The 24058-nt window shown below is 41.5% G+C and overlaps 1 protein-coding gene across 1 annotated transcript in view; it reads right to left on the minus strand.

Moving 5' to 3' along the window:
* Window positions 1–2979: 2979 nt before the first annotated feature.
* CUNH12orf75 (chromosome unknown C12orf75 homolog) overlaps window positions 2980–24058 on the minus strand; it is a 37764-nt gene continuing 16685 nt past the window's right edge. The window contains exons 3-6 of the mRNA XM_024732083.1: window positions 9036–9071; window positions 8134–8213; window positions 6752–6787; window positions 2980–3829 (exon numbers count right to left, since the gene is read on the minus strand). Coding sequence (XP_024587851.1) covers window positions 6783–6787; window positions 8134–8213; window positions 9036–9071 — 121 coding nt within the window. The 3' untranslated portion in view covers window positions 2980–3829; window positions 6752–6782. The remainder of the gene's footprint in view (window positions 3830–6751; window positions 6788–8133; window positions 8214–9035; window positions 9072–24058) is intronic.

The raw sequence follows: 24058 nt of genomic DNA on the forward strand, positions 1-24058 counted from the left end.
TAAATAATGTCTAGTTGAAGGAAAATGGTAAGACTTGTCATAATATGGAAAACACTGTTCATTTATAATTAAATTTGATGAAGTTTTAGGAATGCGTTTTAACTAACTTTTGAATTGGATTTTTATTCTGCTTGCTATTAAAAGTCAACCTAAGAAGAAAAAAAGGTTGGGGTTTGTCAAGAACCAACATGAAAACACTACCAATGGGCAAAGCTTGAACAATTTGAGCAATAAAATCGTGACTATAGTGTTGGATTATAACCTAAAGAAATTAATATCTATGAGCCCATATGGATATAAATAAATGATTGAATAAAAAGTAAATTTGGGAGATAAGACAAAATATTCCTTAGAGAAGAATTCCAAGTAACACATGTGAAGGAACAAGGGGAGCAGAAAACCAGCATTGGAACACCACAGTATATGCTACAGGCAAGGTCCAAAGCTGAATGCTAAAATTAGCGGACAAATCTTTAAGGAGAAACAGGACATGTGCAGAGTCTCAAAGTATCTCCCCCAAAATAATTAATAATTACTGTGGTGCTTGGTTTTTCCCCTTTCCCTCTTGATTTGAAGTATAATTGACCTACAACATTTTGTTAATTCCAGGTGCACAGCATAGTGACTTGATATTTCTATACATTTCGAAATGATCACGAGTCTAGTTACCATCTGTCACCATACAAAGATGCTACATTATTACTGACTATATTCTCCACAATGTACATTTCATCCCTGCGACTCCTTTTTTTTTGTAACTGGAAGTTTGTACTTCTTAATCTCCTTCAGCGATTTCACTCTTCCCCCCAGCCCCTCCCCTCTGGCAAACAGCTGTTTATGTCTATGACTCTGTTTCTGTTTTGTAATGCTTGTTCATTTGTTTTGTTTTTTAGATTCCACATATAAGTGAAATCATACAGTATTTGTCTTTCTTTGTATGACTTATTTCGTTAAGCATGATACCCTCTAAGTCTATCCATGTTGTCACAAATGGCAAGATTTTCATTCTTTTTTATGGCTGAATAATATTTCATTATATACATAATATATAATGCTTATATATAAAAGTGCACGCACACATACACACACACACACACATATATTAAAAATGCTTTTAACGAATTCCAGGGACTTCCCTGGTGGCACAGTGGTTAAGAATCCGCCTGCCAATGCAGGGGACATGGGTTCGAGCCCTGGTCCGGGACAATCCCACACGACACAGAGCAACTAAGCCCATGCGCTACAACTACGGAGCCTGCGCCCTAGAGTCCACAAGCCGCAACTATTCAGCCCGTGTGTCACAACTACTGAAGCCCGCTCGCCTAGAGCCTGTGCTCCGCAACAAGAGAAGCCACCGCAATGAGAAGCCCGTGCAACAAAGAGTAGCTCCCACTGGCCACAACTAGAGAACGTCCGAGCACAGCAACGAAGACCCAACGCAGCCAAAAATAAATAAATAAATATTTTTAAAAAATGGCTAAGATAGTAAATTAAAAAAAAAAATTCCAGAAATTTCTTGATACTCTTTCCTCCAGGAGGTTGAGGTTAATTCCCCTCTCCTTTGAGTGTGGTCTAAACTTATGATTCACTTATAAGGAACAGAGGATGGAAACAGTAAACGAGAAACTTTACAGTGGAGAAACCTGACAGACGCCCCTATCCAAGTGATTGTGGTTAATATCACCAATAACAAGTTATGTTGAAATCATGAGATATTATGATATGATGTGATGAGAGGGGCACTTCACCTCTGTGGTGAAAAACAAAGACTGAGAAGAATGCCAGGAAGAGGAGGCTCAGGAGACAGGATGACTAAATGCAACAGAATGCAATGCAATCTTGGGTTGGATCCCGGAACAGAAAAAGGATAGTAATAGAAAAACTAATGGAACCCAATGAGAGGCTGCAGTTTAGTTTATAGCATTGTACCAAAGTTCAATTTCTCAGTTTTGACAAATGTGCTATGTTTTGTAAGATGTTATTTAACATTAGGGGAAGCTGGTCAGACATAGAAAGACAAAGAAGGACAAATATCATATGATATTGCTTATATGTGGAATCTAAAAAAAAATGGTACAAATGAACCTATTTACAAAACAGAAATAGAGTCACAGACGTAGAAAACAAACTTATGGATACCACGGGGGAAGAAGAGAGAGGGATAAATTGGGAAATTGGGGTTCACATATACACACGACTATATATAAAACAGATAACTAATAAGAACCTGCTGTATAGCACAGGGGAACTCTACTCAATACTCTGTAATGACCTATATGGGAACAGAATCTAAAAACGAGTGGATATACATGTATACGTAGAACTGATTCACTTTGCTGTACAGCAGAAACTAACACAACATTGTAAATCAACTATACTCCAATAAAAATTAATGTTTTAAAAAATGAAGGCATATAGGAACTCTCTGTACCATCCTTATACTCCTCTGTAAATCTAAAGTTATTTCAAAATTAAAAGTTTTCAAAAAGTGAATCTCTAATGGGATAAACTGCTGATGTTTCACCAAAATTCCATTATGGACACATGGATATGGGACAGAAGTAGGTGTATCATAATCATTTCTCAGTGACTCTAATCTTCAGCTTTATTTTTCAGATCAATCGGATGTCCCTCTAGAGGGGTGGGAGAGGGAGGGTGGGAGGGAGGCTCAAGAGGGAGGGGCTATGGGGATATATGTATACATATAGCTGATTCACTTGGTTGTACAGCAGAAACGAACACAACATTGTAAAGCAATTATACTCCAGTAAAGATATTTTAAAAAATATATATGATGGCCCTATGATAGTTGTATGGACCAAATATATAAAATAATGCTTTTCTTCTTGTGAAAAATTTTGGTTTTTCATAGTAATCTATTTATACATTTTTATTTTTATACTGATATATTATATCTATACATCACAATGTGTGACTTATTTGAAAGTGCTCTTTTGAAAAATAATGAAGAAATCCAGGTAAAGAGGGATACAAATGTTTTAATTGTTGAAATACACTGGTAAATAGAGTGATTTACATTTCAGTACTAAGTGGATACACATGATCACTATCAAATATCCAACTAACATCAGTGACAAGTCCTTGAAAACAGTGTAGAATTAACATGATGAGATGCTCTGATCACACACAGGTAGAATGGGAGACTCAATGGCTATGAAGTATTTGTAGTTACCTAAGCCTTTGACTAAAGAAAATAGGAAATTAATCAAAATGTACATACGGCATGCAAACCTCAACAGTTTAAGTACTGCCATGTAGTACACTGTTCTCAATAAAGAAACTCCTCTGATATTTAAATAAAGCTGAAAACCAAATAGTAAAAAAGGAAAGAGATAACAGTAAGAATCAATTTTACAGCTAAAAATTAACATGAAGTAGAAATAGTGAAAGATAACAGACAAATATATTACTTTGGGTAGTTCATCGATAGTGCCTTATTATTGTAAGTTATAAATAGATGAAGGATTTTGTTATATAAAAACTATCAAAAACGTATCAGTGAAAAGACATGATCTTCATGAGCTGTGGGGATGGCCAGGGTGAGAACGCAGCTGGGACACAGCAGCCAGCTGGGCAAGAACCCTTTGTAAGCTTGTCTTCCGCAGGTGGATCAAATATAGTTCCATATACATGTGTTGTTTAACCAATTCCTTTCTAGTACCACAACATTCAATATGTACCATGGTTTTAACTATAAACTAAGAATTTGGGGCGGTGGGGGGCGACTGCTTAGAATTTCCTTGGAAATGTCTGTGCACGTTACAAAATCCCACAAAGCAAAAATTCCATCCAGATCTTGATGAGCAGGCTATGAAGGCAAGAAACAAAAAAGGGAAAAGAGTTAGCAAGCGCGAAAAGGCACCACTTAGATAAAAACATATCAGCGTTAAGCCTGCAAATTATTTACTGATTTTCTTTTCAGTAAAACACATGTTCAACATCTGTCCGGTACTGATTTGAGACTGAATATGTGGCCAGCACAGTGTGAAGCACTGATGACACTTATATGAAGAGACCAAGTCAGGTGGAGAGAGAGACTTCTAAACTTATAACCAAAATACAACAGGGGGATGCCTGAACCAAGCTGCACGGCAACCTCACAGAGATACCAACTGCTCAGCCACAGTCTATCCCTTCCTTGTTTGGTCAGACCCTCTTGGGAAGAGGGGCGAGCCATCCACTTCACCTCGAGCTCCCCCAGGGGATCTGATGCAGCGAGCCCATCCACTGGCATTTGAGAAGCATCACTGTGCTGGCAGCACTCCGTATACCTAAATGGGCATAACTTTCACCCTGGGGTCATCTAGGGAAGAAACTACACATTTGTATCGTGATATAAGTAACTTTGATTCTGAAATCATTCCTCAATTTGCTTCAAAAAGTAACCAAATCAGGGCTTCCCTGGTGGCGCAGTGGTTGAGAGTCCGCCTGCCGATGCAGCGGACACGGGTTCGTGCCCCGGTCCGGGAGGATCCCACATGCCACAGAGTGGCTGGGCCCGTGAGCCATGGCTGCTGAGCCTGCGCGTCCAGAGCCTGTGCTCCGCAACGGGAGAGGCCACAACAGTGAGAGGCCCGCGTACCACGAAAAAAAAAAAACAAAAAAAAAAACTTACCAAATCAACTTTGAAGTTGGGTCACTGAGTGAGTTCCGTGGCTTTATTTCTAGAGAGGTTTTATATGTTAGGTCAAAAAAAAAAAAGTGTCTCCAATCTTTTCCATAAAATGTCTCTTCTCATCAGGGTTTCTGCCCAATAATTTAAGCTCAGATGCCATGCATCCAGATGCCTCACAGATAAGTACCACAATGGGCGCTTAGCAATTGAGTAAATGGACAGCCTATCAACTTAGAAAACTTTTCAGATAATTCAAAAGAGGCAAATGGATTGTTTAGCAATAGAGGTAAAGAATGGCGGGGATTGAGAGAGAGGGATGGCAATAAAATAGTTTTTATTTTTATATTGATAGCCACGAGCAGTAGGGAAATATTCTACCTAGCTGTCTAATGTTATGTGGACTGACTAACCAGCAATAGTGCTCAACTGTTATCAGGAAATTTTAGATCCATATACAAAGCTGGACAATCATCTTGTGTAACTCTGTCATGTAAAAACTGAAACTGGGTGAAGCTGGGGGAAGGTAAGGGATTCATCTAAGGTCCTGTGTTAACAGCAGAGCTACCGAGTCTCCAGATATCTATCTACACAGCACTTCTTCCCACGCTATTCAGATGCTTTTTGAAATACACCCTGTTTTCAGGAGGGTAAACACTAATATATGTTTACTTTCAACTAGATTATCTTTTCTATTTGATGCAAATAGTAAAACTACTGCTGCATCAGGGAAAACTAGCAGGGAACTTAGAAATCTACATGAGAGTTAGAACTCTGTTAAAAATACTAGAAATAGAAAATCTCCAGCAAGTTCCTAAAGAGAAGCTCAACACCCTAACGCGGTTATGGGCACTAGGGAATAATGCTCCATAATGCTGCAGCCTTGATGAGAGGGTCTTTGAAAAAGCAGTTGCCCAATATTGTTGTATTTCTTGTCCAGAAGAAACCAGTTACAGCTTCCATGTCCCTTTTCTCCAGTAGGAAAGCTTACTTGTCTCCACCTGTGAGCTTATTCTGCAACCCATCCCATCCCAGACACCAGCATCAGTACTGGCCCTCAGCCAGAAGCTGGTTCAATATCAGATCAGTCTTGCTTCTGATCTACCAATGGCTGGATTCTGGTTACAAAAAAGGATGATGGTACAGTGATGATGATATTGATGGTGATGATGACAATGACAATTATAGCAGAAGCTACCATTTACTTCACATTTAATCCTAACACAAACCCTTCAATAAGCATCAGGCGAAGGAACTTGCCCGGCTAGAAAGTGAAAGAGCCTGAATTCAAATCCAGGGTTGTTTGACACCCAAAAGAGAATGGGCTATCTCAGGAGACAGAGCATTCCTGATCACTGGATGTTCAAAAGAAGTGGGATGTCATTCAGCAAGACTGAAAGACAGTGGGGACCTAAGCATTGCATGCATTTTGGTCCAGGTAAACAGAAACTCTTCTCCTCATTGGAAATGCTGCTCAGTAGCTTCTAGAGACTAGTACCCAGACAGTAGTTAATAAATGAAAGCTATTTTTCTTCTGTCCTTGTTCTTGTTTGTCTTATAATTCTAACTCCAAGCTCTTCACCAGGTCCACAGTGCTTCATCTTTTAAACTTGGTCTATGATTTTACTATTCCTTCCTGAAAAACTGCATCTTTGCACACTGACAATTGCCTATCTCCACTGGAGTTTTGGTACTGGTACATCTTCTCTCTGTATATCAACTACCCCTGACTATTGCCAAACATTTAATATTGATCCTAATCTAATTCCCAACCTCTCTAGTCTCTCCTTGTCTGTCACTTCCAAGGTCCTAGCCCCTCAAAGATTTTGGCAATGAAGAGTAAAACCCTGGTAGTATAGGCAAACAGCTTGTTCTTATTAAATGAATTAAGTTACATTTGAAAAAATATTAATGAAAAAAAAGTAACTGCAAAGAAAATTGATCTAGTCATTAAAGACCTCTTTACAATAAAATATATTGGGTTCCACAGATTTAACCACAAGATGAGACCCCTCCTCATACTCAAGCTCGAGAGTTCTTAGAAATATAGAGCATTAATATCTACAGTTCATTCATCCAGGCTAAATATATAGAATTATTTAGAAAAATATACAGTACCTCTTGATTATTGTCATGATATTACTTTCTTCTAATCTTAAAAAAAGAGAAAATTAAGAAATGTTCAGTTATAAAGAATATATTCCAGTTTCCTACAAAACTACAAATAGTTGTGACATATATGTATTTGCTAGTCTAAATCATCGAGTAGAGAAAAAACAATGAGGAACAAATAACCATAGTACATTAAGAAATAATAAAGGCTTGTGTACAAATTAAATCAAATATTACATATATGTAATTTTATGTGTACATATTAATAGTTCTTTAAAACCATATTATCAGACAACTGTACAGTGATTAGTAAATCAGCATTCTTCACCACGAGCCACACTTAAAAATTTACTTAAGGGACTTCCCTGGTGGCGGAGTGGTTAGGAATCCGCCTGCCAATGCAGGGGACACAGGTTCAAGCCCTGGTTCAGGAAGATCCCACATGCCACGGAGCAACCAAGCCCGTGCGCCACAACTACTGAGCCTGTGCTCTAGAACCCAAGGGCTACAACTACTGAGCCCATGTGCCACAACTACTGAAGCCCATGCACCTAGAGCCCGTGCTCCGCAACAAGAGAAGCCACAGCAACGAGAAGCCCGGGCACTGCAATGAAGAGTAGCCCCTGCTCGCCGCAACTAGAGAAGGCCCGTGCACAGCAAAGAGGACCCAACACAGCCAAAAATAAATAATATAAATTTTAAAAAATTATTTTAAAAAAATTTACTTAAGCAAGAAGCTATCTACAAGGCTGCAATCGTACCTCTTATCAAAAGAACTTCATTAGCCCTGCAATTACTAACTACTAAAACTCAGAAAAAGGAGCCTCCACTTCATTTCATTATACAAAAGACAGTTAATTTTCTTCTAATCACCAGACTACTTATCAGTCACATTTATAATATATTATAGGAATGTACCTTTATGTTCTACAAAAACTCCATAAACTTACTGAAATGTTTGCTTTCATTTTCACACTGATCATCGCTGAAATTAACAAGAAATTTAAAATATCCACAGAGCATAACGACAAACAGAAGCTACATTTTGCTCTGGAATTACTCTCATCATGTGGGTGGCAATTTCAACAAATGATTACAATGAGCAGATACGGATTTTTAGGGTTTTATTTTTAAGGCCGCACCGAGCAGCATGCGGAATCTTAGTTCCCCGACCAGGGGTCAAACCTACGCCCCCTGCAGTGGAAGCACAGGGTCTTAACCACTGGACTGCCAGGGAAGTCCCAGCTATGGCTCTTATACACAGTTCACTGTAAGTCAGAAATATGTAGGGTGAGTCAGGCAAGCTGAAATATACATTTCATACGTTTGTCACAAAACAAAAAAAAATAAACATGTAGAGAGAGTAAACATCACATGGTTTTACTTACTTTTTCGCACAGTCTTTGTTTGATTGGACACCATATTGACAGCTTCAGATGGTAGACCAACATACACCCCTCCATAGTTTCTTGATGAAAAGAAGCAGAGAGAGAAAAATCAGACCAAACTACATGGTTACTAAACATCTGCAGAAAATGATGAGAGCATGGGGCCCTTCAAACAATTATAGAATTATTAAAATAACTCATGACTTTTCAAAAGTAGAATTCAGAATATTATTGCCCTTGGAGAGATCATTGTTTTTCTATGTTAAAAAAAAGAAGCTATATATAAAAAAAGGAAAGCTGTGTAGTAGAATTTTTAGATATTTTACTTGCAATGAGAAAGAAGAGAAGTTAGGATTTTTACAATTTAGTAGAGTAATAAACATCAGTAGCGTGACATGTTACAGTTAATCAGTCAACATTTATCAAGAATTCAGAGTGGTCAATGTGGTATGAGGTGCTATGGACACACAAAAACACTTTACCTGTAGGTAGGTATAAAGTGAGGAGGAAGAGAGAGAGATAAGGAGTAATGAGAGTGGAGTTCTGCTAATCAGAGGATGGAAGGACGGAGAAGGCGGAAGGAAGGAAGAGATATCATCCAATTTTAGAGAACAGCACATCCAAAGGCCACAAGATGGAAACTAGCACAAGCCGTGTGCACAGGACAAACCAAGCTTGTTTGGAAGACGCAAAGATTATGGTCCCTGGGCAAGATATTTATCACACTGCATGCTCCTACCTGTATTCTCTGTGCCAAAAGTTTTCCTGGTGGAATCTGTATTACTGGCAATGTGCTACAGTGGTCGATTAAATGCATGAGTTAAATTAATTCATGTTAAATTAAATCCATGAGGTGGGACCAAAATTATTCAAATTAAAGGTAGCTTCAACACCAAACATACCTCCTCTTGTCATCTTCTGTTATTGATTCTTCTGTTCTAAAAGGTCAAAAACGTTTGCTATGAGCTGTTTGGTTACACAGTCAGAGACTTCATTTTTGGCTCTGAGAAAAGAGGGACTGACGAGTTAAAGCCAATTTTGTTTATTTCAAGTTCTTCCATCGAGTATTTCTGTAACACAGGATTCTCTTCACCTCAATCATTTATACACTAAGAAATTGGCAGTTTTCTACTTACCAAAAAGCTCAAATCCATCAAATGCCAATAAGTCCAATTGCTGAACAAGATCAAACACTGAGGTAACCATAATGGAAAAGAATATAAAGAAAAGAATGTCCATATGTGCATAACTGAGTCACTTTGCTGTACAGCAGAGATAGGCACAAGACTGTAAATCAACTATACTTCAATTAAAAAAATTTTAATTAAAAAACCAGAAAACACTAATTCGAGGGACAAAAACAAAAAACCTGAGGGCAGCCAATACTGGAGAGAGCACATAAATTGGGTGTCAGGAAGCCTGGGTTCTTGTCTGGCTGTGCCACCCGCTCCCTGTGTGACAGGCTGTGGGCAAGTTGCCAGCCTGTATCTCATCTGTAAAATAACGGGGTCGACCAGATGACGCCCAAGGTCCCTTCTAGTCCTAACACACTATGAGTTTGTGTCTCTTATGCCAGTTCAGCAGCACAGTTCTAGGTATGAAAGATTTCCTTAGTGCAAAAAGAGTTAAAGTCAATTTAACTTTCTTTTATCTAAAAAAAACAGCCATTTTATACATGATCTACTGCAAAGAGGGAAATGTTCAAAGGAAATTTCTAGAAGGAATCACTACTTTAAAATGCACAGTGTCTTTCCTTGAATAAGAGGAATCCATATTCTACTAGAATTCATTGGCGTATTTTTAGATCAGGAAGTTTACCTTGAAGTACTAGCTAGCATACATTAGTTATTTTTCTGAAAGAAAACAAAAAAAAACAAGGTTCAAATGTATCTCGCTGAACTCAACTTGTAATTATAAGGGGCTTCAGTTAAGAAGAAAGCAGACTGAAAACATCTAAACAGCTTCACTGAATCTTTTAATTGCTGGGATTGTCATATCATGGTTTCACACATTTAAAAGCTGTGAATGTATATATGTACATGAGATTTTGCTTCATTGCAACAGCCCGTAAATCAGAAGTCTATAGAGAAAGGAAGTGGAGATTTGGAAATTATCTGTTAAACACTGGCCATGCACACAGAAAATACTCCAATAGAGGGCAAAAGCCACCCTTGCAATCTAATTTGTCCAAATTGAGCCCATAACCCACTTTTAATTATCAACTTCATTTATCTCTTGCTAAAGTTGGATCGTTTTTTAATTCAAAGGTGTCAAAGTCATACTGTATTAGAACTGGTGCTATGCTTATTGAAGTGGTATAACACTTTCAGGTGCTGTTTACCAGTTTTAATTAAAATGGATTTATAACCCGTTAGTACAGATACTAGGAAAAATGATGGTGACAAACTCGTTCAAGATTATCAGAACTGTTTACTCTGGTTCTGAATGGCCAACATTATAATGAAATTGTTTGTGAAGCTGAAACTGGCAGATTTGGACATATACAATGTCTCGTTTTTTCTCACAGATATTCTTTTCATATCCAATGACATATCTGTGTATTTTAAATCTTTCCCCTTTTGCCTAATCCATCTTAAGGATTTATTCAGTGTTTTAAAATATATTTAACTTCCCCTAATGTAAAAAAATAGTGAATTATTTTTAATCTATTATCTCTCATAAATTATTCAATGCCCTAAAACCCAACTGTTTTAGGTCTTGAGTAATGGCCTGGCTGTCCGAACACCTGGGCTGCCTCACCTGCGCACCACTTTAAATCACTGTACTTGTTTCCCCTCACAGAACATATTTTGAAAGATTTTGTTATCAACTGGCCTTACTATCTCACTTGCTGATAATTTTCTTAGACACACAAGTGCCAAAGGGAGCCTCTGATGTGCATGGGATTGTTCCCACAGAGTGTTTGTGTAATTCGAATCCAAGGCAAATAAATCTTGTATTTTGCTAATGTAGAGCCTGTGCAGCCTTGTTGTAGGCACATGCAGACTTCCGTTCAGTTTCTAAAGTAATGAACATAGCCTGTGGTCCTTCTTCGATGCTGCCAATCCAGAGCATCGGGCTAGGAATTGCGCTCGGGCCAGATCACCCCCCACCATGGAGCCCTTGGATGAGCCACTGTTTTTCACGAGGAACTTGATTATTTTTCTTTTCTGGTCACGACAGCTTTAGTGGAAGGGCAGTGGCCATTGTGCAGCCTGCAGCTGTGATTGCTGACGGATCACAAGACTTGTTCCTAAAGCAGGGAAGGAAGTGGGGAGGAAGCACAGGACAGAAAGCCACACGGACTCCGCCTTGGCGAGAACAGCAGCCGCTGACAGAGTCTGGAGGACCCTCGATCACGGACATCATGGCCCTATTTTCTGCTGGTACTAAAGACAAAGAATGAGATGACTTCACCCTGGAGTCTTCCCTTAGGAAACAGAGACTGAAGATTGAGTTAGTCCATGCTGGAAACGACGAAGTGAAAAAGAGGCCGATTCACATCAGATGAGCTGGAAAAGGCCAGACCACACTGCTCGGGAGTTAATTGGTCCAAATATCTCCACAAGCTCAGCCTACCCGTACACTTGCTGCTTTAGACAAGAAGCAAGTGGACATACCTCAACCAGGAGAAATCTCCTAGTGTAGCAATCCACTTCTAAATAATAGTTCTGAAGCACAGCGCAGGAGTCAATGCCCAGGTGCCTACAGGCAGAGGCACTGAAAATGGGAAGTGTGAATGAAGGGATTCAGGGACTAGAACACCCCTGAATCTACTATGAATAGGGAAGAAACCTTGAGAATAAGGCTTCTACCAAGGGAACCAAAACACGGGGTTATAGGAGGCAAGGGACCAGATACCATCAATCAAATCACCTAAAAACAAAAAGTGAAAGGTAACTTTCACCAGTTTCCCTCCCCGCTCCCCCCGCTCCGGTCCCAGTGGCACCACCATGGAGGCTGATGTCAATAAGGGGAAGGAAAGCCAGCACAGATTACCAAGGGGTCGACAACTGGAAACAATTACGTGGCCTAGCAACACAAAATCTGCTCTGGCCAGGGAAACTGTGCTGGACCCACCCTCCCACGTTCTGCAACGCAGGGGTGAGGACTCTGAGAAACATCCTCCTTTGCCGCCCGGCTCCCTGCTAGGTTCTACCAAATGGGATGCTCAAGAGACATAAAATGCAAAAAGAAGGGAAAGGGCTGCTCCTTCTAGCTCTGCGTGCTGCTCCAGCCTACAGCACGCCAGCAGCTGGTTCCAGTTTCCAGGACAGGCCCTGTTAACACTCCTTTTCGGGTCACTACAGCGCAAGTGGGTGGGCAGTGGCTACTATGTGGCCTCCAGCTGTGGTTACTGCTGGATTACAACATTCAGCTGCGATTACACCAGCCTGGCAGTGCCCTCTCTCCAGAAGTCAGTGTCCCAGCCCCAGAGAAATGCTCCTCTTCCAGGTCCTAGATTCCAATAACCCCAACTTCCTTCCTTTGTCACTCCTGCCCTAGGAACAGTAGCCACTTCCTGTTATAACTCTCCCTACGACCTCAGCCTTCCCTTCTTACATCCTCAATCCTCCATGACCTGTTTAACCAATTCCTAATAGTAATTTCTCTCTGCTAAAATATTTAATGTGGTTTCCTTTACCCTGACTGGACACGAACTGACACATTACTTGGTAGCAAGAGTAGGGTTTATCTCCCAGCCCTGCATTGAACGTGTCTCACTAAAGCATTTAAAGTACCTGTTATTTCCTGTTTATCAGGCCCAATTACTATGTCATCAGTGTATTGGACCAGTATGACGTGCTGTGGGACATCAGTAACATCAAGATACTGCCGAATAGAGGATGAACGGCAACACTGTGATGGTATACTGTTGGCCTTGCCAGGTAAAAGCAAACTGCTTCTGTTATCCTCGCAAACCAGTTCAGAGGTAAAGTATTCGCCAAAGGTTGCAAAACAGGAGCTAGGGGCTATGTTGAGTGTTTTCAATAAAGATACCACACCTTGAACAGCAGCTGAAATTGGAATCACCATTTCATCAAGTTTACAAGAATCCAAAGTCACTCTCTAAAATAAATCTGCCTTCCACATGGGCCAAAGAGGCAAGTTAAAAGGAGACATGAGAAGCGTCTTCATTTTTTCAAGTCTTTGGTGAGGGCACCAATTTCTGTAACTCCACCAGGAATGCAGTATTCCTTTTTGTATATTATTCTGGTATAGAAGGGAAATTCCATAGGCTTCTACTTGACCCTTCCTACCAAGATAGCCCTTCCTTCACAGGTCAGAGAGCCAATGTGGGGATTCTTCCAGTTGCCAAATACATCTACTCTGATTATGAACTCACAAACTGAGGAAACAACCAGAGTATGGGATCTGCAGACTACCGGACTCACTGCAATTTTTAGGTTAGCCAAAATTCCATTTTTTACCTGACCACTATAAGCCCACACATGGACTGATCACCCATAATGGCATTTTGGGTCCTCAGGTGTTAACAGCAACTCAGAGCCAGTGCCTAGAAATCTCTAAAAGGTCCAGGTACTTCCTTTTGTTCTGCACACAGTTGCTCTAGTAAATGAACACAAATCCTTTGGGGAAGATGTGAAAAAATATCTACCGTACATTCATGTGGCCGTGTTTAAAATTCCCTCAAGGGAATGTGGCCTTAATTACTCTGAGTCTGACTGGGGTTTGAAAACTGGGTTAAGAGGCTATGGCTTTCCATTGTGATGACTCAGCTTTCTGGCTCACAGACCAGAAGTCTTCCTCTTATAAAATATACAGAGGGAGAAAATGAACCCTTAGGTGGCCATCCTTCTCATCTATCCCTAGGGAGATTGTGATCAACTAGCTCTCATCAAAATTCCTTCCAGGATGAAACATTCTGCCTCTTCATCCCTGCTGTCTGTTATGGCGAGTGTGCCCACCTTGTCTTAGGTGGTTCAGTTCTTGGCCTCTGCTTCTCTGGGATCCCGTCACACCCAAGGAAACAAAGAACCCATCTCAAGGGCAGCATCTCCCAACTGTCATAGCCATGTTATAGAGGACAGTCATCTTGGTACTCCCTTCACTATGTGTCTCTCAATTTGCTCAGTCTCCTAGGGAGGGGGGTCTCCTCCGCAGTGGGGAGCAGCTCACACTTGAGAAATTCACACCAGCTTTCCTATCTCTTCACGCCTTTGGATTCCTTCCTCTCCATCACACCAGAGAAGTTCTGACATACTCCTCCCCTGGTGAGAGCATAAGCTCCTTCAGTTTAGTTTCATCAACCAAGTTGACTGAACTGTTAAGAGTCCTAGCCATGCACCTGAATTAAATCTGGAATCTCTGTTAAATACAACAGTATCAATAAATTCAGTCTCAGCATACGCTTGGTCTCACACCCTTAGAAGCCAACTCCAGGGCTTCCCCGGTGGCGCAGTGGTTGGGAGTCCGCCTGCCGATGCAGGGGACACGGGTTCGTGCCCCAGTCCGGGAAGATCCCACATGCCGCGGAGCGGCTAGGCCCGTGAGCCATGGCCGCTGAGCCTGCGCGTCCGGAGCCTGTGCTCCGCAACGGGAGAGGCCACAACAGTGAGAGGCCCGCGTACCGCAAAAAAAAAAAAAAAAAAGAAGCCAATTCCATACATATTCCTGAGGATTCTGGTAGAAGAAAATGCACAAGCCTGCAATTACCTTGCAGTATAAGCTCTTTCTTCCCAGGTCAGACATTGTGCTTGTCCCGTGGGAGCATCCTGAGATCTGATTCTATTTGTGGGTCCCGTAGCAATAAGGGGTGGTTGCAGTAGGTCCTGAGGGGGACAACCACCCCCTAACAAGGCAATCACTCAGGCGAGGGGACCCAATTCCATGCCTCTTACCCAGCTGGTCTACCCCATTCTCAAAGGCCCTGCCAGGAAAATAGAAAGTTTCTGGCTGGCAAAGATGGGGAGAGAAAGTCAGCTCTTCATCATTAGCTTCACCTCAATTTTAATTTAGCCCAGTCTAGTGCTCTTGAGAGAGGAAACGGGAAATAGACGAGGCTACAACAGCTGTCTCTAATCTAACCAGGGACTAAATGGCCACAGACTACCCCCTGCAATGTGTAACTGAATCTAAAACAGCTAACAGAGAAAGCCCGGCCACTTAACACAGTCTTAATGCCTTAATATCGCGGCAAATGCAACGAGATGAGAAGGTCACGGCCCCCCTCGATTTCTGGCGTCCCCAAATAAGTGAAGCGGGGGTGGAGTGTAAAGAGGCAGGTAGGCTGGATTTTTTTATTCAGTGGTGTCAGCAACCACCCATTTGAATAATTTTGAGGATCTGGAAAGGCTAAGATTTAAATATAGTTTAATCTTACCTGTTGGCTTAAGTTACAAATTCAAGTTCTCTATTATCCATCACGTGTGCCTCAGTGTCAATGAAGGGAGAGGCACGTGAAAGAGGGGGCCGGGCCCCAGGGGAGGGGCTGGAACTAAGAGCTGGGGTTCGGGTATAAACAGGGTCCGTTTCACAGTTGTGCCCAGGACACATTTTAGAAGGAAGACTTACTTCTTGGGTCCAAAGAGTAAAGGAGCGAAGAGGTACTAAAAGACCTAGATTAAGTTTAGCAAGTAGTGTCTCCATTTTTTTTTTTCCAGTACGCGGGCCTCTCACTGCTGTGGCCTCTCCCGTTGTGGAGCACAGGCTCCGGACTCGCAGGCTCAGCGGCCTTGGCCCACGGGCCCAGCCGCTCTGCGGCATGTGGGATCTTCCCAGACCGGGGCACGAACCCGCGTCCCCTGCATCGGCAGGCGGACTCTCAACCACTGCGCCACCAGGGAAGCCTAGTTCCTCCATTTTTAAATCCCTATGAGCCACTACTCTACAGAGTAAACTTGTGTAATAAACTTGTTTTTTTCCAGAGGGAGCATGACCGAAAGCCTCTTGGTAAATTGCTTTCTCTGGTCTCAAGACAGTGTCTCATTTCTGGGCATATACAGCATCTGAAAATTTGTGGAAAGTGATGTCACATTTAGAAAGAAAATGTAATAGTGCGATTTGTTTAATCAAAAGGTCACGTCACATCTTTTGAAAAAAAACTTTTAAACCGCAAGAACATTTCCTAAGAACCATGGAGCATATGTTAACAATTTGGGACCAGGTTTAAAAAATACACTGGACATTTAATTACCATCGGGTCTCTCTTTGTTAACAAAGATTTAGCTTCTTTTATCAAAGGACAGGTGTTGCGGGAGAAAGCATGTGTCCAAGTTAAAGCCATCCACTGAGTCTCGTGATAATCTCCTAGAGTGAGATCACATGCTCCCAGTGTCTGACGCAGATTTTCAGCCACTGCATTCATAAAAATGTTTGCAGAGCCAAGTGTGATTGAGGGTAGACCACCAGTCCATCATTTCCCCCCACTTTGGGGATTGCTGAAAAGCTAAATCCTCAGTTGATAGTTTAAAAATGACACATCTTGTTATAAAGCAGAAACTAACACACCATTGTAAAGCAATTATACTCCAATAAAGATGTTAAAAAAAAAAAAGACACGGCTTTGCAGAGCGATATAGTGTTTAGTGATCGCTATCTTACCAAAGTTGCCCCTATTTGGGGCGATGTCATAAAAAGAAAAAAAAAAAAAAGCAACCGTTGGTTTCAAAACTGCTCTCTTATATCTCAGAGTTTCCACCAAATACTTCTAGCCTACTTCTTTTGAAGCCAGCGTGGCACTCTCCTCACACTTCTCAGATCGAGTATCTATACTGATCCAGATTCTCTAGGTCACTGCACACCCACCTGCTTCCTACTAGCTTTGCAGACCTTCTCCTAAATGAACCAGAGACACTGAATTTCTCTCTAACCATAAAGCTCTGACTTCTTTTAAGTCAAGGTTCCAGAAGGTGAGACACTTCCAAACCAGCTCCATGTCTGTGGTTGCTCTTTGGGGCGGGCTGGCTTTCCTCTGCCTGTCCTTTCTTCATTAATGTATTTCGTGCATATACCTATTTAAAGCTAACTCTCCACACAAAACACATAAACCTTTCAATCCATTTATACCGCTCTGGTTACCATCCTATCAATAACGATCACTTCAGTGAAGCGAGACCTTATTCAGTTACTATAGTAAATATAAACCACTACTTTTTTCTTCCTCAGTAGCACATGGTAATCAAAATATTTTCGTCACAATATTTGCTTAGTTTCTGGGTTGTATAAAATAGCTGTCCCAAGTGACCTACAAAAAGGGTTTCAAAGGTAAAATAATGGAACCACGGCATGGACACATTATGTGCATTCTCTGGAACAAACACAGATGATAAACATCAGGCAGCCGTCAGCCACTCCAATTAGTATCTCCTCACGCATGGTGGCTACAGGTGCCTTAAAATTCAGAACATTCTCACTGCCCTAGACTTCCAGAACGACATAGTTCTGTGGCAAAGAAAGGATTTATTTTTCACTTATTCATCAACAAAAATGTTCTAAATACAGAGCTATTCTTATTAGCGATGATCTAAAAAGCAGAAAAACAGGCTGCAGCCTTTTCTTTTTCCATATTTGCAGTGTCACTACAGAGGCCAAACTTATTTTGATTTGTAAACGGTACAATTTCAACACGGAGGCCTCAGGAGATCATGCGTGTAGCTCCAATGATCTATTTTTAGTTAGCATTCATGATCATCTTTTGGAATAAGCTTATTAATTGACAATGTCTACTTCCATTTGACACTACCATCCTCTAGATAAAGTGGAATCATTTAATTTTCTCTATAATATGTTTTTATGATGACCCCTCCTTTTCATGGAGGTTCCAATCGATTCTACCAAGCATTTAATTACATATGATATTGGACAGAATTAACATTTTATCATTGGCTGTTAGGGCCTATATGTAATCTCATTCATGTCTTCACAATTTCAAAACTTCTTAGGACAGTTAGCTTTAAGTCTCTCTCCTTGGATGGGCCCCTTTCTTTCTTCCAGAATGTACTACCGGAGAACATGAGTGACATTTGCTCTTTGTATGGGGTAATGGATCAAGAATTAAATTGCAATTTCCCTACCCCTCTTCTGTGCTCCTTCTAAGAAGCACACAGGGCTGGATTATTTCAACATTGGCTGCAGAAGTATCCTTTGCTACAAAGCAGGCAGGAGTGTTCTCTCCCCTTTAAGAAACCTTGCTTTTCCCAGATGTATCACTTTTCTCAAAACCTTGGGAATAAGCAGCTTGTTTTCCCTCGTCCCAGGGTCTCCAAACAGGAGACAGAGCCAGAATGCTCCCAACCTCCCCAAAGCACTCTTTTAGATGGGGCCAATTTCATTTTCACTCAAAAACTCTCCTCGTTGGCATCAGCCCTGCCATAACAGCCCCGGACGCACTAAACATTTTGGCCCTGACGCAAAGGTTTTCCTCCTAACCGCCATTACCTTGGACAATTTTAAATCCCATGAAAACCACCTAAACGACCTCTTGCTTCACATTTTGCTGGCTTCCTCTATCCCAGCAACTTTTACTGCTGCTCTAAGAACTTAATCCCAGGAGTGCTCCATGGAGCTTAGTTCCTGCAACTATTTCACCTCTGATATTTTAGAGTAGACAATCCCACTCCTTAGGGAAAAAAAAAAATCCTTCTTTCTCCCCTCCCCACAATTCCCAAGAAGCCTCCAGTCCCAGCTCTCCCTGTTCATCAGCCCCTTAGGGCTTCCCCTCCCCCTCTCTCTAGCATGTGCCTTGCAGTCAAGCATTTCAACCATACTTGCCGGTCACCACCAACCCCTCTCTGTCCCTGAATGAACCCACTCAATTGCTTCTCTGCCTTTTATTCCACTGGGTCCCACCAAGGAAAATCTGACCATGTATTGATGAGCAACCAATGGGAATGTGAGATTTCTAACCACAGCAAGGCCCTCAATGCACTGGGTGTTCTGCCATCAGGGATTCATAACAGAGGCACTGCCAAATCTTTTCAACAACCCTTAAACCACCTAATAATTCTAGCTACCATCTACGGGCAGGGGGCGGGGGGACAGGATGGGGGAGCAGGATAGCAACACATAATACCAAGTATTATCCTAGGAGCTGAATATACTGTACTGATAACCATCATAACCATTAAGCAGTTACTTAACCTCTCTGTGTCCCATCTCCTCATTTGTAAAATGAAAGAGCACTGCTGTCTTCATCAGCCTGTTGGGGGTACTGAATGAGATAATGTACTTTAAGTGCCGGAAATCACTCTATGGTATGCAGTTCTCAGTAAAGATGAGCTATTACCATTGAGAATGATGAGGATAATGATGAAGACGGTTACCCTGAACGGTTATTATTATCCCAGTTTTACGGATAAGAAGATTAAAGACACAATATCACACAGCTAGTAAAGGATGGAGAGCAGTTTAAACAGAGGTCTGTCTGCTTCCAAAATGCACGCTTTTTCAATGCTACTTCCACCCCAGAAGACGGGTAGAATTTTTCAATGCTACCTCACTTCAGAAGACAGCCTTGCCTGCCATGTCACAGAGGAGAAACAAGGCTATCAGATACCCTCAGGCTTGTAATTAGGAGAGGGCTCAGCTGACACGGGTGTATATGACGCGAGAAATTTATTAAGAATTCCAAGGAAACTCAAGATTAGAGATACATAATTTCATGTTTTAAAAAAGACAGAGCTGGGCTTTCCTGGTGGCGCAGCGGTTGAGAGTCCGCCTGCCGATGCAGGGTACGCGGGTTCGTGCCCCCGTCCGGGAAGATCCCACGGGCTGGGCCCATGAGCCATGGCCGCTGAGCCTGTGCGTCCGGAGCCTGTGCTCTGCAACGGGAGAGGCCACAACAGTGAGAGGCCCGCGTACCGCAAAAAAAAAAAAAAGAGCTTCAGCATGTTTTTGTTGTTGTTTTTTTAGATTTTTTTTGTGATGTGGGCCAATTTTAAAGTCTTTATTGAATTTGTTACCATATTGCTTCTGCTTTATTTTGGGGTTTTTTTTGGCCTCGGGGCATGCGGGATCTCAGCTCCCCGACCAGGGATTGAACCCGCACCCCCTGCCTTGGAAGGCAAAGTCTCAACCACTGGACTGCCAGGGAAGTCCCTTCGGCATGTTTTATGATAACTCATTCCAAGATACTTTTCTCTATAGCTGTCACCTTCCATAACAATAAAATTACTTTACCCAGAAAAAAATCTTAATGAAATATCACTTTACAAGTTTTAAGTGAAAGAAGTATTTGAATAACCTTGTTTAAGTTGAGTGGCCGCAAGCTTTCATGTTCAACAGCAGACATTAAATTTGAGTCAACTTGTTATTCAACATATATTTGGAAAAGTCATATATATAGAATATATATGTATTCTTAAAAATCAAGAGATTTTTTTGAAATAACATGGAAGGTGACCTACATGGAGAAGCTGCTTCTCTTCTGCCTGCCCAGTTATAATTGTCTCCCATTCTGGTAACAGCATCACCTCTCTCCCACTGTTTAGCCATATGGTTAGCTGAGGTTAATGACACCGATTGGCTGCAGCAGTGGGCACGTGACCCAGGCCTGGCCAATGAGAGCCCACGTTCCCCTGGTCCACTGACTGGTTCAGGGAGAGGCACCTGACCCCACGTCCTAGCCAGGGAAAGCCTAGCCCTAGGACTTTTGATCAAACTACGGGGAAAGAGAAGCTCTTTTTCTACAGGAATTATTAAGCTGATGAGATAGAAACTGGCCATCTCCATCACCACTGGGGGAAAGCTGCCTTAGCATGGAGCCAAACACAGGAAAGTAGAGATGAGAGAGTTTCTTCCTGTCATTCAATCACCTGGATCCAGCTGTGACTAAGGCTTAACCCTTGGAAGTTTTCCATTACACATGCCAATAAATTCCTTTATGTTTGTTTGTTTAGGCCAGTTTAAGCTGGGCTTCTGCCATTTCCAACCAAAAATATCCCAACACGACCTATTTGTGCCAAATAGCTAAGATAATTCACTGAAATAAAATAAAAGCATGGCTAGGGGTAAGATGGGAATAAAGACACAGACCTACTAGAGAATGGACTTGAGGATATGGGGAGGGGGAAGGGCAAGCTATGACAAAGTGAGAGAGTGGCATGGACATATATACACTACCAAACGTAAAATAGATAGCTAGTCATAGCACAGGAAGATCAGCTCGGTGCTTTGTGACCACCTGGAGGGGTGGGAAAGGGAGGCTGGGAGGGAGGGAGACGCAAGAGGGAAGAGATATGGGAACATATGTATATGTATAACTGATTCACTTTGTTATAAAGCAGAAACTAACACACCATGGTAAAGCAATTATACTCCAATAAAGATGTTAAAAAAATAAAAAATAAAAGCATGGTTGATTTGCAGGTTTGTGAAAATAGCCAAATGTCATCACGTTGAATTTACTTCTGTTTTTTTCTGCATGTTAGTGTACTGTGATTTATTTTTGAAAAGAGAGGGAGAGAAAAAAGAAAGTCTCGGGCTTCCCTGGTGGCGCAGTGGTTGAGAGTCCGCCTGCCGATGCAGGGGACACGAATTCGTGCCCCGGTCCGGGAAGATCCCACATGCCGCGGAGCGGCTGGGCCCGTGAGCCATGGCCGCTAAGCCTGCGCGTCCGGAGCCTGTGCTCCCCAACGAGAGAGGCCACAACAGTGAGAGGAAAAAAATCTCACTCCCTGATATACATGTGGGTCTGTCTTATGATGATTAAATTTCTATATATCTTCACCCATGCTTTCCTCCTTATCTCAAGTTGCTAAGGGGACCCTTCTATGTTTTTAATCCTTCTTGCATGTTGTAGAATCTATGTACATTGATAACTCCCTCAGCCACACAGAAAACACCTCCCCAAACTACCCTCAGCTCTTTGTACTCAACTTGCTCCTACCCTTTTGCCTATGGGCACACCTACCTCTCCTCCATGTAAAAAATAAACAGAAAAAGAAAAACAGACTTCAATATACAAAATCATCCATACACATAACTAGGCAGAAATAATCACAAAGAAACGGAAGAAAACAGTGTAAAATATTAATGATGATTGTCTCTGGTGGGAGGATAATAGCTGATTTTTAATTTTTTTAAAAAAAATGCTTTTCCATACTTTCTGAACTTCCTTAGTATTCCTTTTATAACAAATATATTTCTTGGGACTTCCCTGGTGGTCCAGTGGTTAAGACTCTGTGCTTCCACTGCAGGGGGCACGGGTTTCAATCCCTGGTTGGAGAACTAAGATCCCACAAGCCACACGGCGTGGCCAAAAAAAAAAAAGAAATGTATTTCTTAAAATATGCTTCCTCTTTAAGCTACTAACATCTTTCTATCCCTTACTGCCTTTTTGTTGTAAAACAAAAGACCAGGCATCCCTTCCTCACTCCTAAGTTCGCTTTCACCCTGACTCCATCAGAGAACTCACATCACCCAACTGAAACCAAGTGACCAGTGTGGCTGTCACTCTACATGCACTGGCTTCTCTTCTCCCTTTAGCCCATGTGATCTCTTTGGACCATCAGCCATCCCTTCCCTTGGCTCAAGTTTGAAACCACAGGGTCATCTTCGCCTCAGATTTTCCTTTCCTTTACTTCCCCATTCAGTCATTCAACGGGTCTTATCAATCGTATTTCCGAGTGCGCCTTGAACACACCACCTCTGCTCCTTTCCAGTGTCCTGTCTGCTGTCTAACCCTCTCGTGGCCTCAGCGCCATTAATCCCCTGTGCCTCCACCCCTCCCCCATCTCACATATCCCACTGCCTTGGGAGTCATCACCCTAAAGATCAAACACAGTCATGTAATTCCCCACCTTAAAATTCTGAATGGCTCTTGAATGCATATAAAAACCAAGTACAATGACCAGCCTGGCACCAAAGGCCCTCCACAAGCCGGCTCCAGCCCACCAGCCTCATCTTCCACCTCTGCTGAGCCTACACCACAGGCTCAGGGCAGACTGGTTGACTTCCCAGAAGAGCTGGGGCTCTCCTGCACCCACGTGCCTCCTTTTGTGCTCTTTCTCCTGCCCTGGGTTGCCATCCTTCTCCTTCCTACACAAACTCCTACTCACCCTTCAAGACCCAGACAAGCATTAAATTTTGACTATTTAATAATTAACTATTTTAATAATTAACACTTAAAATCACACTGTATTTTGGTCCCCAGTAGCCACTGACCTACTTTAGGGCAGAAATATCATTTTATTTGTTATTAAATCCTGGCTTCTTGCCTATAGAAAACAGCAAATAAACAGGTAAGTGGAGATATAGTAAAAATCCCAAACCTTCCCTAGAGAACTGATTTTTATTATATATTAAGGGAGTAATCATAACGTTTCTGACTTCTAAAAAACAATCGTAATTCCCCCCCAAAGACTTTTACATGGTCTGTGCACTATGGTTGTTGCCCTATTTGAAGTTCTGTACTCTTAGCATCTATTACGTGAGTTTGGCCACTTCTTTTGCCTTGAAATCAGTGTCTTCAGATTTAAAACAAAAAAAAATTTTAATCTTTATAATATAAGTTTAAATTGTCTTAATTTCTTAGCTCCTTTCATGGCACCCCCTAATTTCATAGCACCCCCCTAATGTTATGGTCAAGACTTATAAATCTACAGCTTCTGATTTTTTCTTTAAAAAGGGTTTGAATATACCTTTTGTGCAAGGAAAAATAATACTATAATATTCTTCAATTTTTTCCAATTAAATTTACCACATTTATTTTTAAAGGGTCATTTATTGAGTAAAATTACATCTTTTTAGTTATAGAAACTATGAGGTACACAAAGTCACAGAAAGTTTGAATTCTAGAGAATTCAGGATTTTAGAAAGTAGTTAAATGGCATCTCATGTCCTGCAGTAGTTAATGTTGACAGAATGTCCACAAAGGTATCACTAAATCTTCTTAGAAATTTCCATGCTTCTGAAAGAAAGAGGAAGTCATGAAATCAATCTCTCCTTAAAGAGAAATGACGGA

This window comes from Neophocaena asiaeorientalis, unplaced genomic scaffold (genome assembly GCF_003031525.2).
Source record: "Neophocaena asiaeorientalis asiaeorientalis breed wild unplaced genomic scaffold, Neophocaena_asiaeorientalis_V1.1 scaffold418, whole genome shotgun sequence".
NCBI lineage: Eukaryota > Metazoa > Chordata > Mammalia > Artiodactyla > Phocoenidae > Neophocaena > Neophocaena asiaeorientalis.